The following is a 13,790-nucleotide window of genomic DNA, read 5'->3' as shown; positions in this document are numbered from 1 at the left end:
AGTTTTCCTCCAGTGCCTCGGGGAGAATAAACGGGGCTTTCATGCAAAACTACAGATTACAGGGGGTGTCTCTGAGAAGATTTAGTATTACGCTGAAGTGCTGGTGGGCTGCTCCTGCCCCAAATAAGCCAGCCTAGCTTTGGAGGGATTTCAAAGTGTGCTTAACTTAGTAAGTGCTTGAAAGCTCTTAGATACTTTGAAAATTCTGCCTCCAGTTAAATGCATGAAATTATCTCCCCTCAACTCTAAATCATTAAAGACTTCATTTGGAGGTCAGCATTGCTAATACCTATGCAAGTTAATTGTATCTGGGGGTAGTTCCTAATGTTTTTGGTCTTTCATTTTATTTTTAGATTTTTTTTGGAGGTCAGCTCTATCTATAATCTACAATGAGTGCCAAATCTGCAATCAGCAAGGAAATTTTTGCCCCCCATGATGAAAGGATGTTGGGAGCTGTTCAAGTGAAAAGAAGAACGAAGAAAAAGATTCCTTTCCTGGCTACTGGAGGTCAGGGTGAATACTTAACATATATCTGCCTGTCAGGTAAGGTAAATGATCTTGACATCTAGCTGTCTCTTGTGGTTTATATCTGAAGTTTGATGAACGGATCAGATGTTACCCATAGCTTTAAGGAGTTGCACGACTTGAATGTTAATAACGTAAGATTAGAATTATGATGGTTGCATTTTTAATCTTGGTAGCCTTGAGTGCATGGTTTCTTAATATTTATACCATGTAATAAATCAAACGGGTGGCGTTGTTGTTCATACTTCCCAGCTATGCTAGGAGAGAACTCTTCATTGTTCACAAGTAGATAAAATATTTGGTAATTGAGGTTGAGATCTGTCTCGGAGGGATGAACTTCACATTATATTTGCTTATATGTGCTCTTAAATTTCTTGTTTGTTTGAAGCAAATATGTTTTCCTTTCTACATTTGCCTCCGTATATTACATCTGTGGACTTAATGAACTGATAACACTTTGAGCTGGAATATTTTCAGTTCATTGAACAAAGCAGTACTGTTATGTGTCAATGGCCTGACTTTAAAAGGAATAGAAGATAGAAAAATTTGTGTTGAAGGAGAAACAGAAGTGTAAAGACCCCCTTTGACTTCAAAGTGGAACAGGGAGATCTGTTCAGATGAAAATCATTGAATGGTTTTACAAATACAAGTAAGAGTTTGAATTTTGTTGAATCGATTAGCTAGTAATTGTTTTGTGTTGTCTCTGTTCTTTTACACTCTCGGTTCAAGGTCCAGTAAAATTTTTTAAAATGTGTAAATGAAAACCTCTGGGTAACTTAAGATATTTTGGATACCTGACCCAAGGTATCTACTCTAGTTTTAAATATTATCCAAAGTTAATCTATAAAACAATATTTTCCATGCTGAATATCAGTTGAAAATTTAGAACAGTTGAAAAAGTGTGTGGGGGAGTGGTTGTTGATTTGTATTTTTTCTTTTTTTTCCTTTTTTTTTTTTTATTCCCCTTTTAACTATTTACATATTCTCTTGTAATTTTGGAAAATAAAGCCTACCAGAAAGAGTAATGTAGAGTTGAATTGTGTGGCATTGTTTTTGTTTGTTTGTTTCTTAATCTTTCCTGTAAAAGAAGCAAGGGAAACAAGCATTTGGTCAATTGAGTTTCACATGTTGAATTTGATCTCTTTCCTTCCTCCCTCCTGTCTGTGCTGCCAAATAGTATAAACTATTTATGAAATGTTTTTTGGCAAGCCTAAGTAAAGAATAGTAGACCAGCTTTTTCCTGCTGCCCTGTGATCTTCAGGATATTTTATTTATGTATTTATTTGAACAGTTGAATTTAGGAAGGCAGCGGAGCTGTCACGAAGTGATTCATGACTTACTGCAGTGTGATGCTGCGTCTTTGGGTTGAACTGGTGGCTCTCATTACAACTTGAGCAAGTTTTAGGTGGCGACGTCCCTCTAGATTCCAGGCCATGAGGGAGGTCTCGGTGCGGTTGGGTGCAGCCGGCCGGGCTGGTGCTGGGCACAGCTGGCTGCTCTGCTGCTGCTGCTGGGATCATGTCCGGCAGGGTGGCCATGCTGCCCACAGCATCTGCTCTGCCTCTGGCTTCCTGCTCCTGAACAACAAGTGTAACAAGGACCTGCATTCGGATTTGCTGTTATTTAATCTTTAAACACTTTGCAAATCTTTGGAGAGAGGAGGTTGGGGAAGAAAAAAAAAAAAAAAAAAAGAAAAGAAAAAGGCAGTTCTTTTCAAAATCATGCTAGGCTGATACCATTCATATTCATTTAGCTATATTGTACCTGATGGAAAAATCCTGAAATAGGTGGTATTTCTTAAAATAGTTTATGTATGTGTGTGATCACTTCTTACAGTGTTTTTTCTCATGGCTAAATGCCCATATCAAGGATTATACCTCCCCCCCCCCCCCTTTTTTAATTAAGATTCTGCTTTTCAGTACTTGCTGGTTATATGTAGTGGCATTTATCTTAATTTCAGCCAAGATTGTCTGAAGGGAGTTTGAGAACAGTTTATCATCCTGATTCACATGTTGTTTACACCTATTTCCAAGCTTGGCTTAGAATTGATTTGCCAGGAGGTTGGCATCCAGTGTGATTTTAGATTTCCAGTTATGTCAAGCCTCTCCTCCAGATACATCTCCAGAAAGGCAGAAGTTCCTGTGGTCTGTCGTATGCCTGCCAACTAAGTGTGGGCAAGTATCTTTGATATGCTAGGGTGCTTTAAGTGGTCCCTTATGCTTCTAGCGTATCGGTCCTTCCCTTTCAGCCTATGTACCTGGACACAGTTTTTCCTGAGTTTGCTATGTGTTGACAAATGTAGCAACTAGAATAGTTTTGTGCTCTGAGTTTCCTCACACTGATTCCATTTGCCCTTTGCTGAAAGTGTTTTGATGATTTACTGTTGAGAGCTGAATTTGTTAGCTGAAACAACACCCGTAGGAGCTGAGTTGCTAAGGTTATAAATTCGGGGGGAAAGAAAATGGCCTGTCATTGTAGTTTCATTCAGTGAGGGAACAGAAATCCAAGCATCAACCAGTTGTAATGGACATTTTTATTTACCAAACAGTTTGTAACTGACAAAATGCATGAATTAAAACTGGAGTTTGTTCTTCTTTGTTGACTTGAAAGTATGTGATCAGATAATTGCTGTCTGTTTGCAGTTTGGGACATCTGGATGGAGACACTGTGCAGGGAGAGAAGCAGCAGCACTGAAGTGCCTGTCTTCCTCCCTAAAGTCTTTAGGTTTATAAGAGTGTAATGGATGGGAGATATACTAATGCATTGCCAAAATCAAGTGTTGAACAGAGGAAAATGAGGGAATAAGGGAGAGATTGCCTTGAAAGGCATGAGTTTTTAGTTGACAATATAAAACATAGTTTATTAGAAATATCTGTTAGTGCTCCAAAAATGTGTGATCTGCGAGTGATGCTGGTCAGTGTAAGAATACTGCAGCAAACTGCTTACTGCAAAGGTGGATGGCTGGTTACCTGCAACCTGCCACCCTCTCCTGCAGTGACAGGGCTGATGACATCTGACAGGCAATGATGGCCCTCAGAGATCTCTTGGGGAATGATTTAGTCAAAGCAGAACAGCCAAGCAAGCAGTAGGTAAATGGGAAACAGAAGTGGGGTGGCTGTAGGCAGAACTGAGAGGATGACAACTGAGGGTGTGTGTTTGTTTTTATTTTTATTTTTATTTTTTTCCTTAATATAGAAAAGGATCTGACACAGAAAAAAAGGAGGAAATTCAAAGCTGAAAGTGGGTATTTATCACCTCCTCCACACTAGCAGACCTGGTGACAGTTATTGAATCAAACCTGAGTTTGAATTTTGCCTCCATTGTCTTATATAATGGTAACAAAATTGTTTAAAATAGCTTTTAGCCTTATTTAGAATTTTGAACTAAATATAAAATACTGAAAAGATCACTTCAGGCATACAGAACGCTGTTCTCTCTCACATCCATGTGCACAAATCTGTTGTTGTTTCCTCTTCTGATTGTGTTTAGGTACATTTTTATATTAAAAATTCTTGTTACAGTGCATTGGAATTGTTCTGTTTTGTATGTACAGGTATGACATTGACCTTTAAGGACTAAAAAACAACTACACTTTCAATGAATTGAATGAATCAGATGGTTCCTTTTGAACCTAAATTACTGTGTGTCAAACTGAGCTTGGCTGCACCAGCCTTTCTTGCCCTTCTGCCACAAAGAACAAAATTTGAGTGCAAGTTTTAGAAGCCAAAATGGTTTTAAAACTGAGTGCAACTCCTCCCCTCCATACCCCTATTTTTTTGGGCTGTAATAGTCTTTCTTCTTTCTTTGCCATCCCTAAATGAAATGAAATTATTGTCATACGTAGGGGAGGGGAAAGAAAGCATAATAATTCTAGTCCTTATAGGGTAAAGGGGTGTTTACCTGTCCTATTCCTGCTGTGTCCAATGATCTACATTTGTTGTTCTGAGTTGGCTGCTGATCTGCTTAAAGGAGAGCACTGATACCTCAGCTGTTGCTTCCAGTAGTAGTGGGCATAAATAACTAGTTGTGGTCAAACCTACCCAATGTTGTGTCCTGGACGGAGGATGGCAAAGAGAAGGACGGTGCTCCCCAAGTGCTTCCCTCTTGCATCACAGCTTAGTGAATTGGTCACAAATGTTGACGTGTCAGCAGCAGCATTCATATGAACTTGTCAAGACAGTTACCTTAATCTACTTATATAGGTGATTCTCTAATATGGAGTACAGTTCTTCAAGCTCCTTTTTCTTCTATATCAGGACATATTTTTATTTGGAAAGTAGTTCTGGGTATTTTAAGTCTACAGCTCTCTCAAGGGGATTTAGGAGTCTAGGTATCACTTGTTTCAATGCTACGATGCACCCAGTTCCATTTTCTAAAAGGAACTTCAAAATCTAAGCCAAGTAAGAACCTCTGAAGAGTTCTATCTCTGATTAAAACATGTGAGTGTTTTAAAAACAGGTGACGTGGAGTTAGATTAGCTTCTTACTCCTCCTTACAGATCCCCTCTGTGTTTCGTAATTAATAAAGAAGAGAGAAAAAAATTAATTTCCTTGGCAGCCACACTCTGCTTGCTGTTCCTGCTCTGAATGGTTCCTTATTATATGCTTATGTTCTGATACCCACTTACTGAGTTCTGTTCAGCTTAGCATGAAAAATACATATTGCTTACATTTGCATAGTATGAGATCTTGCTATAGCAAAGCCACAGAACACAGGTTTTGAAAGCTTCTTGCCTAAGACTTTCTCCTTCTCAAAGTGGAGGAAAATATTTTCTAATTTGCAAGCCTACTGTGTGCATTATTTATGCCTGATGTTTCATAGATTCTCAGGTTGCACTATGTCAACATTTTTTTTCAGAATAGAATTGTAGCAGAATGATAAACCTCGGAAGTTATCTTTTGTACATTACTTTGAGTTTTTTAAAGTGATATTTTGATCTAGGGAACTTGTGGTTGTAATACAGTCCTTGTTTTATTCAAAATCCATCTTTTCAAATTACTTTTTGTGTACATATACCTCCTCCTTCCCCCAAAGGATTTCAAAAATCTCAAACTAGATTATATTAAACTTACTCCTACTCCAAAAACAAACAAAAAGTTGATGGCTGAAGTGAAGGATTTGATCTTTTTATTTAATGGAACATTGTTTTGCAATAAAAAGGGATAAATTAAATATTCTGTAATATGAAGTCTGTGTTGATGTAATTTGTTATGCACCAAATGAAAGAGTAAAGAGTGCAACACACAGCTTACACTATGTATATTAAATGAAGATAAATCTTAGAATTTCAAGCCTTTTCCTTGAAGGCTTAGAAAGTCTTACACAAAGTAGGTAAGTTGGAGTTCTGTTCCCCTCCTTCCCTGCTCAGAAGAGGATGAAGACTCTGTATTCCTTTGTTCATTGCTAAGAACTGTTTGTGCTGTGTTTGTGTTTCTGAAGGTTTACCTTCCTAAAGAGCTAAATCGACTTCAGTAAGTGCAGCATATTTTGCAACAACATTTTGCTCAGAACATTACAGATGCTTGCAGTAAGTTTAATGTCAGGTTAATGTTTCTGTTTGAAAGGCGTGCTGATTTTGGAAGAGTTAATTTATTTTAAGTTAGTTATAGGGCATGGTATCTCATATGTGATTAAAAATACAAGACTGGAAATAAAGGTATACTACTAACGGATATTTTGTGGTACCTACTTCTTAAAATTCAAGTATAGCACTTGTGTGCATGAGACCTATGTTAGCAAAAGTGTCCTTTTTTCTCTAGTTCTGATGGGAACTATTCTTACTCTATCATGATTAAAATTGGTAGATTCAGCTTGAGTATTTCCTCTAGTTTTCATGTTGCTTCAGAGTGGCATTTGCAATACTTTTGTAAACCTGAATAGTATTGAATAATAATAAGAAAAAAGTAAAATCTGGGTTTTTCACTCATCAATAGTGTTGTACCAACTTGTAAAGAAACATAGAATTCTCCTTTCCCTGGAAATTGCTTGTTATATGCAAACTCTTCTAGTAGATACACGCCACCTTAACACGTTTTCCATATAGTATCTCAAAGTGTCTTTAGGAACCAAATCTTACAAGCTTTTGTCATACTTCTGTTCTTTGAAGTCTGGAGTATCAAATGATTTTTCAATACCAAACAACACATGAGGAATGTTTTGGGTAAGGATGCCTAAGCCAATTAGAATCTGCGTCAAGCATCTCTGTCTCTAGGTAGTGTTTTTTTTTTTTTTTTTTTTTTGTCTTGTAAAAGAAATGGATGAATAATGCATTGAATAAGAATAACCTTCGAATGTTAGCTGTTATGTGACTTTTATCTATGAAGAAACTTGTTTATGTGAATTAAATAGGAAAATGGCAGTCAATATTGATCTTACACTGTGATTTGCCTGTATCAGTAATTCATCCGAACCTCTATCATAGGTGCTCAGATACGAATCAAGTAATGCACTACCTATAAAATTAAGGAACCTTGAACTAATTCTCTTGAGCACTCCCTCACTAGTGTAATATCTGAACATCTCAAATACCAGAGAGAATGCAGGGATAAAATAAGGTCATGGTCTCAGATGTGCATATATGTATGTATATCAATTATTCTGCATTGATGGCAAGCAACGTTTTCCCTCCAGCCTCATTCTATTAAGACTTTTATATAACTTGGTTTTCATAATCTGATTATGCATATCCTAACAAGACGGAAGAACAGCACATGTAGGGTGGGGAAGCTGAGGGAATATAAACTATGCAAAGTTTTGTTGGCCTTGTATCAAGGAAGAACTACCCATTTGTCCAAGTTAAAACAATCTCCAACAATTTAGCTGGCCCTACTTCATAGGGAAAGTCTGACACACCCTTTCAGTTGTTCTTTTGCTTTGTTTGTTAGAGCCCAACAGCACAAAATCCCTTTCTGCTGGCTTAGGGAGTGATGGACCTACAGCTGTACTGAAACTCAAGTTCTCTAATGGTCATGTTTTGAAGAGAAGTTCATTTATGTGAAATCTAAACCTCATTTTTCTTGGTAACAGCTTAAGCAGCTGCCTAGATCTTTGGATGGTCCTTCTGAGATACAGATGAACTCTAAGCAGCTTCTCTTTGAGATAAGTGCTATGAAACTTTCATTTGTAAATATGACCAAATCCATAAAATCTTCCTATACTGTACAGGCATCTAGATAAATATTTATCTTAAGATAAATGCAAATTGTGCTATTTTAAGAAGTCCAAAACTTCTGTTTTTCGATCTACTTACAGGAGTAAGTACTCTCTTTGTAGATATATCTAGTCTAGCAAAGTGCCTTAATTAGGTCTAAGAGGTGTAAAAGGTTTGGTTGGTCTGAGATACCATTGTAGCAGTGTGGAATATGTTCAGAACACAGTGAAGAGCAGGTTTATATCCTCTGAATCTAGGTGGCTAGGAAAACAGCTTCAAGAAACTAGTTGCCTTTCTGTGTTGTCCTCTTGGGAAGGTGGAAGGGAAAGGTGCAACACAAACTTCTTGCTGAATGCAGTAAATACTGAATGCTTTTTGTAGACGATAGCATATCAGACCCTGCTGCATGTCTTTTCTCCATCTCCTCTGCTTCTGTTGCCCTGTGTGGAGCAGTGAAGTAATGGTGAGAGCTGTTTTCTGGGAGTAAGATCAACGGCTTGGAGGAAAGCCAAACTTTTGAACCAAAATAATATCCTTACATGGAAGGTTTAGTTTCAAAGTGTTTAAACACCATATACTTGGGAATAGTCTATTGAAAACAAAAGTTTTTCAACATGTAGCCTCTGTGTGTGTGTATGTGTGTTCATCTGCAATAATGACAGATGCCTAAAGAAATTTTGGCAGCATAAGTGCCTAGGATCATCTAAAATTAATTGTCCCAAAACCTATGTGATTTTTGGCAAATGAAATTTGTTAGATCCACTTAAAAGTGAAACAGCAAGAACTCAATAGAGGTTTTGTTGAGGTTCTAATAATTGTGTTTTATTTTTGTATCACTGTTTTTGTTTCACTGATCGTTTCAAGAATAGCTTATATAAATGTAGCATGCAAGTACAGGAAAATCATCCCTCAGCTATCCCATCTGCCTGAGGGAATGCTCTTTGCACTGAGCACTGCGTAAGCATAGTAGAGAGTAGTTGGGCAGCAAAAGAGCAAAATCATCCTTTACCTATGGAGGGCAGATTGAGAAAAGGCTTGTGGGGTAGCTGGAGAATTACTTCAGGACTTGAAAAAGGGATGTCCTGCATCATGCTTCAAAGGATTCTAGACTGTTGTCTAGATGGATCACTGGATCTGTTGAATAGTAAAGCCCTTAAGTATTACTGTCTGATTCAACTGGACTCTGAAATGCAATTCTAAATTTTTTTGTAAGCTTACAGCACATTGTGCTATGGAAAAAAAACAGTTCCAAATACCTCTCTGAAATATAGCTGAAATGCAAAATAGACTTGTCTTTAGATGTGCCAAATTTTAAAAGCAAGTATTGTTCTTTGTGCATTGCAGGTGGTTGACAACTAATGTATTTATTATTTCATACAAAGATGAAGTTTATTACTTTCTGGGTTAGAGGCTAGCATAGCCTAATAAACCATTTAGGGAGCTAATGACAAATAGCTTCTTTTCTTGGAGGCAGAGGCCGGGTGAGGGGAACAGATGTAGAAAAGAGGGGGGAAAAAAGAAATCAATCAGTATGGGTAACTCCACAAACCAGTAGAGTTCTTGTGTTTTTTTTTCTTAAGTCTAAGTACATATGCATCCTATACAGCATATTGCTGCCAGGTGAAAAGGTAGCTTTTCCAATCCATACTGAGATACTGTGAAGACTAAAGCACTTTATCATTAACCTTCAGTGGTTGTTTTTTCTGTTGTTGTTATCCAGCCAATCAGGAATAACCTGAGCTTTCAGCTTTCCCGTGATCTCTTCTGAATTTGAAGAGAGAAGTAAATAGCACCAGTTCAGCAGTTCTAGTCATTTTTGATATGTAGATAAGTATCTTTTTTCACTCAGATGATGAACTCCTATATGAACAGATATGAACTCCAGTTTAAGCCTAATAACAATATATTTGTTTTAAGAAAATAAGGCAAAAGACCAGAAGACCTAGAGAAACTTCTGTGTAGAAAACCACTGCTCTGCCATGGAAAAGGATTCAGTAAATCTAGCACAGGTTAATCTTTGACCATGTGGATTTCTGTGCTACCTTTGTCTCCTTCTCTATTCCTTCCCTTAGGACATAGAGCCATCAGAGATGGACAAGGAAGAGGAAGGCTTCATGGATGAAGTGACTTGTAAGGAGGAAATACATTCCAGAGACCAGCTATTTCTCTGATAGGTGTTTCTTCCAATCATGAACTAAAATTAAATGGATAGGTGTTCTTAACAGTATTTTTATTACGCATATGTTTAAGATAGAGTTAGAAGGCGAGATGACAGTTTGAACTGCAGTACTTTGATATTGTCACTTATTTTTCTGTGCAACCAAATGTTTGTAGTAATTTAACTTGAGCCGTAATTTGGCTATCTTTGTTTTTAGCAGAAAGCCTAACTCCACATTTCTCCAAAGTTTCTTGCTGGGTTTCCACAGGATTGGGTTAGTTGTCAGTTCTTCATATGGTTGTTTTTGTGCTCCTAGCTGAAAGTGAATTCATGCCTATGGGAGAAACAGCAGGTAAAGGAAAACCAACATGCACAAAGTTATAGTTGCACGTTTTGTTTTTTTTTAAGCAGTGTAGATTGTAATATAAGGGAATTCGCTAATGAAATATCATGAATGAAAACATGAATCTGTCTTGGATATTTTTGGAAATATGAACCTTGTCTTGGATTTTTTGTTTAGAATTGAAGCTCTAGTCTGTGTTACAAATTTGAAGGATGATATTATGACCCAGAGTAATCAAACTATAATGCCCCAAAGAAAAATGTCTTTCTCTGTTCGCTGGTTTTTGCATTGTTGCTGTTGTTGTTTTCTTTTGTTGTTTCTAATAGCAGCTGATTAACCAAATGGTTATTTTTCTACAAACACACATCAGCTTCATTAAAGGTTCTATTTTCCATTTAGATGTGACAAAAACTGACATTTTTGTTTAGTTTGTATTTCAGTATTTGTTAAACTAGTTCTCCATCAAAAAAAAATATTATTCAGTGAGACCATTGTGTCACTTGGGCAATCTGGTAGGATTATTCAGTAAAATTAAGAACTGTAGTAGGCACTTACTTAGATATTTGCGTACTTAGGACAATCTTATAAATTCACAACTAGTTAAAGGTCTACTACGGCTTTGAATTACTTTGAATCAAGTAAAAGTTTTTCAGAAATCCCATGACAGCTGGTGGTAGTGGTCATGGAGAATCAGGTTCTGAGTGAGAATGCTGGGTTGAGTTCAAGCTACTGGTAGATGTTTGTCCCTTGTGGGACTGAGCCTGAACTAGTTAGGGTATCTGGAAAATGTGAAAGCCATACAGCTCTTATTTAATCTGAGACAAATATATATACATATATATATATATATATATATATATATATACACACATATATATATATATATATATATCTTCTCCTCCAAGAACATTTTTGTATGGTAAAGTTACCACTAACATTTATTATAGACTGGAGACATAAGATTAATGTGAAGTGTCGTTCTTAAGGAACTGAACCAGAAGAATATTGACTGTCATGTATGGGAGTTGTGCAGGAACACAGTGTTATTCAGAGCAAGCTTTCAGTTGCATAAAATACTATTTTCTTTTAAGTCCATGCTTTTTATTTGAGAAGAGTATTTTAGCATTCATCCCTGAGCAGGGAGACTGGCATCTGTGTGATCTATTAATATGCTTTTAATAAATTGTGCATCAGCATAGTTTCCTTCACCCCAAATGTAGAGGGTCTAGGTCTCTAGGTCCTTTCCCCCCACCCCTTAAAGCAAGAAGGAGAGGAGAGATGTTTGCAAGGTAGCATTTTGCAAGGTAGCACTTTTTAGCTTTTTCTGTAATGTTTTTCATTCAGTTTCTCTCTCGCCCCCCCTCCCCCCCCCCCCCATCACTGTTTCTTTTCTGGCTTTGCTTGGCAGGTAGATGTGAAGCATCCAGAGCTCATGTTGAATATTTAGGTTAACTTTGAAAGTACTTTTTGAAAAGAAAACCCCATTTCTCTTTACAAAAAGCAGAAAATGAGAACATAGCTGTTGGTATTGAAATGGGATGGTGCAGGACAAATTATGGCAGGTGAGGAAGAAAGGGGAAGAAAAGAAAAAAAAAAAAAAGTTACTTGCTCTCCATGCGTATGAGGTTATTTCTAACTTCCTACCCGTAATTTGGAGTGTATCAAACCAGCTCTTGCTGCAGAACTGCTGGAGTCCATTGTATACTCTTGAGGGGAGAAATATTAGGAAAAATTGATTTCCGAAACCCTTTGAATATGAGTTAAAATGACATTGACATTTCTGAGGGGAAAAAAACAGACCTTCACTTCATATCAAGCTTCTACCAGTGCATTTATTAGAAAGGTCACAGGAAAGCTCACTACTACAGCAGACTTGAACAGATAGATGATCAATACAAGTCTGGCTGCGTGTATGGAAATAAAGTATATAAAACCTTGGCTCTGTTTAGGAAGAGATGATGAAATGATGTGAACTTAACCATTATACTCAAAAGGAAGTGTTACTCGTATTTTTGTGCCCCTCTACAGCTCTGCTTTTCCTACTGTAAGCATTTACCTTACTTTGTGGTTACAAACTGTTTCAGCTCTGCCTTGATCGCTTGGTAAATAGTTTATTTCTGAAGGGCTATTCTCCTCTTTGCTCACTGTGCACCCTTTAAAGGTTGTTCATCCTTTACATTTGTGTGTTTCTCTTTTTAAAACCTCCCTGACTTCAAAAGCCACTGATCTCATTTAGGGGAATGAATTTGATCTCTTGATGTCTTTTCCACTCTTTGCCCTTCTAAAATGCCTTAAAGGGCTGGTAAAAATGCTTGAAATGACCTTTTATTTTATTTTATTCTTCTTTTTTTTAATGTAAGCAGTTCCTATAAAGATTCTTGTAGTCAACTTTTCTCAGTGTTTCTGTGCAGACTACTGTAGCAAGGCTTCTCTCTCTCTTCTTTCCCCCTCCCCCCCACTTCCAAATTGCACCTTTTTATGGTTAGCTAATTGAATTTTTTGTGTGACCGTTTGTATTTCCTCTTTTTTCTCAGAAAGACTGCTGGGTCTTTCTCTGGTGATCTTAGACTGCAGCACTTTCTTGGAGAAAGTTCTGTGCCCAGGCATAGCTCCTTCACTTCAAGCTAATTGTCACTTCAATTTTGCTCACTTCCTTCCTGAATGGGAATATTCACCAGTAACTTTCCATTGTCCACTTGCCTCTATTTTTAACTTTCTCCTTAACTTAATTTTCATCTGTTTAGCTCTACAGAAGAACCTGCCAATTTTTTAAACAAATAAAACAACCCTATTCAAAACCTGCTTTCTACCTTCTTCCCATTTCTTTTGTCAACCACTTTCATTTCTAGCTCACGTAAGCAGTAGTGATTTTTCTTTTCCACTCCTTTGATTATTCCACCTGCTTTTACCTCCTTGCTGTTTTTAAGGAGTCCCCTCTTGTCGTCTTCCATCTTATAGCCATGCTCTTGTCTTCCCTACCGCTCCATGGAGAATTTTTTGTTTTGCTTTGTTTTTCCTGTTGTTTCTAGAGTCTTCCTAGAGCTGAAAACCCAACCTTCTGTATACTATGTCTATGAAAATTTTGATATCCTATCACTTGGCTTCATTCCCCGCTCAGGAGGAGTCATTCCGAGTTTAGAATTCCAATTTCTTATCTTCCTGTGCAGCCTCCTCTGGCTTCAGCCCAAAAGGATGCTTGCGGTGCTCCGTGGGGTTTTGTGACCTCTCTGCTCTTACAGTGTCTAATAAGACTGAAAGATACTGGGTGGTTGGTGTGTGAGCACTTACTCACAAGCTGTATATGGGAAGGTTAGAGTCAAGGGTTAGAGAAACTGTTTTTCTGAAAAAAAATGCTTTTGGTTTTGGTTATAGAGCCCTCTTTAAAAGCACTTTTTATTTGGAAAAAATAAGGTGCCTAAAGAAGCAAAAATTTGAAAAAAATAGAGAGAGTAAAGCCTGTTAGTGAAGCCTATAGACTTTCCCCCCGCCCCATTCATTCTGGAATGAATGCTCACTATGACACCGCGGTGAAGTCAGACCATAGGAAATGGTTGTGTAGCATCTCATAAAGGTTTGGGATGCTGCTATCACGCTTCTGGTGCAGCTACTTCTGC

The 13,790-nt window shown here is 37.5% G+C and overlaps 1 protein-coding gene across 3 annotated transcripts in view; it reads left to right on the top strand.

Annotated features, from left to right (window-relative positions):
* Positions 1-376: 376 nt before the first annotated feature.
* STXBP6 (syntaxin binding protein 6) overlaps positions 377-13,790 on the top strand; it is a 59,874-nt gene continuing 46,460 nt past the window's right edge. For all 3 annotated transcript variants that reach the window (XM_088529276.1, XM_088529275.1, XM_010216316.2), the window contains exon 1: positions 377-543. In XM_088529276.1, coding sequence (XP_088385402.1) covers positions 390-543 — 154 coding nt within the window. In that variant the 5' untranslated portion in view covers positions 377-389. The remainder of the gene's footprint in view (positions 544-13,790) is intronic.

The sequence above is a fragment of the Tinamus guttatus genome, unplaced genomic scaffold (assembly GCF_059628265.1).
Source record: "Tinamus guttatus ecotype Peru unplaced genomic scaffold, ASM5962826v1 Tinamus_guttatus_pri_ptg000327l, whole genome shotgun sequence".
Classification (NCBI taxonomy): Eukaryota; Metazoa; Chordata; class Aves; order Tinamiformes; family Tinamidae; genus Tinamus; species Tinamus guttatus.
Note: the sequence above shows the minus strand (reverse complement) of the source record. Positions and strands in the feature narration are given on the sequence as shown.